Source organism: Suncus etruscus, chromosome 4 (genome assembly GCF_024139225.1).
Source record: "Suncus etruscus isolate mSunEtr1 chromosome 4, mSunEtr1.pri.cur, whole genome shotgun sequence".
Taxonomy (NCBI): Eukaryota; Metazoa; Chordata; class Mammalia; order Eulipotyphla; family Soricidae; genus Suncus; species Suncus etruscus.
Window position 1 is genome coordinate 49,859,388 of NC_064851.1, and position 1,172 is coordinate 49,860,559.

General features: G+C 44.5%; 1 protein-coding gene across 1 annotated transcript; it reads left to right on the top strand.

Moving 5' to 3' along the window:
* LOC126006748 (olfactory receptor 10T2-like) lies at nucleotides 1–945 on the top strand. The gene has a single exon (XM_049772273.1). It carries the CDS (start codon nucleotides 1–3, stop codon nucleotides 943–945), a length of 945 nt encoding a protein of 314 aa, XP_049628230.1.
* Nucleotides 946–1,172: the final 227 nt, after the last annotated feature.

Genomic DNA, 1,172 nt, shown 5'->3' on the forward strand with positions numbered 1-1,172 from the left:
ATGAAAATGCAAAATCAGAGCATAATCACCGAATTCATCCTTGTAGGATTCTCAAACCTGAGGGAACTACAGATCCTCCTTTTCTTCATCTTCCTTCTGGTATACCTGACCACGTTGACTGCCAATGCCACTATCATGACAGTTATTCGCTTGGACCGGGCTTTACACACACCCATGTACTTCTTTCTCTTTGTCCTCTCCTGTTCTGAAACCTGCTACACTTTAGTCATCATACCAAAAATGCTTGCAAACTTACTCTCTACCAACCCAACTATTTCTTTCTCTGGCTGTGCTGCTCAGCTCTATTTCTTTGTAGGTTTGGCCTGTACCAACTGCTTTCTCATTGCTGTGATGGGCTACGATCGCTATGTTGCCATCTGCAATCCTCTCAACTACATGATCATTGTCAGCCGAGCCACCTGCATCCTATTGGTTCTGGCCTCCAGCTTTTGTGGCTTCCTGATCTCTGTGGTTGTCAATGTACTGGTGTTCAGTGTTCCCTTCTGTTCCTCCAATCGCATCAGCCACTTCTTTTGTGACATTTTCCCTGTCCTCAAACTGGGCTGCACAGACACCCACCTGAAGGAAATGGTCATCTTTTTCCTCAGCATTCTGGTGCTGTTGGTCCCTTTTGTGCTCATCTTTATCTCCTATGTGTTCATTGTGTCCACCATCCTCCAGATCTCCTCTGCAGAAGGACAGCGCAAGGCCTTTGCCACTTGTGCTTCCCACCTCACTGTTGTGATTGTCCACTATGGCTGTGCCTCCTTTATCTACTTGAGGCCCACATCCCTGTATTCCTCAGACAAGGACTTACTTGTGGCAGTGACCTATACAGTCATCACCCCCCTCCTCAATCCCCTGGTCTACACCCTCAGAAACAAGGAGGTTAAGGTAGCACTGAGAAAGGTGCTCAGCCGGTACTCACTTGCCAAGATCGTGTGATGCCTGGTGGAAAGTTTTCTTCCTAAAGGAAGTATTCTGGATAGAATATCAATTCAATTGACCCACCTGTCCCTTTTCTTGGTCTCCTTGCCAAATACAGACATCAAAACTTCAAATAACAGTCATCCTTTGATGTGAAAGTCTTTCTTCGTGTTCAGTTTATACTCACTCTATAATGTATATTGTTTGATTATCTGATTACTTTTTTATAATTTTGAGATTTCTAA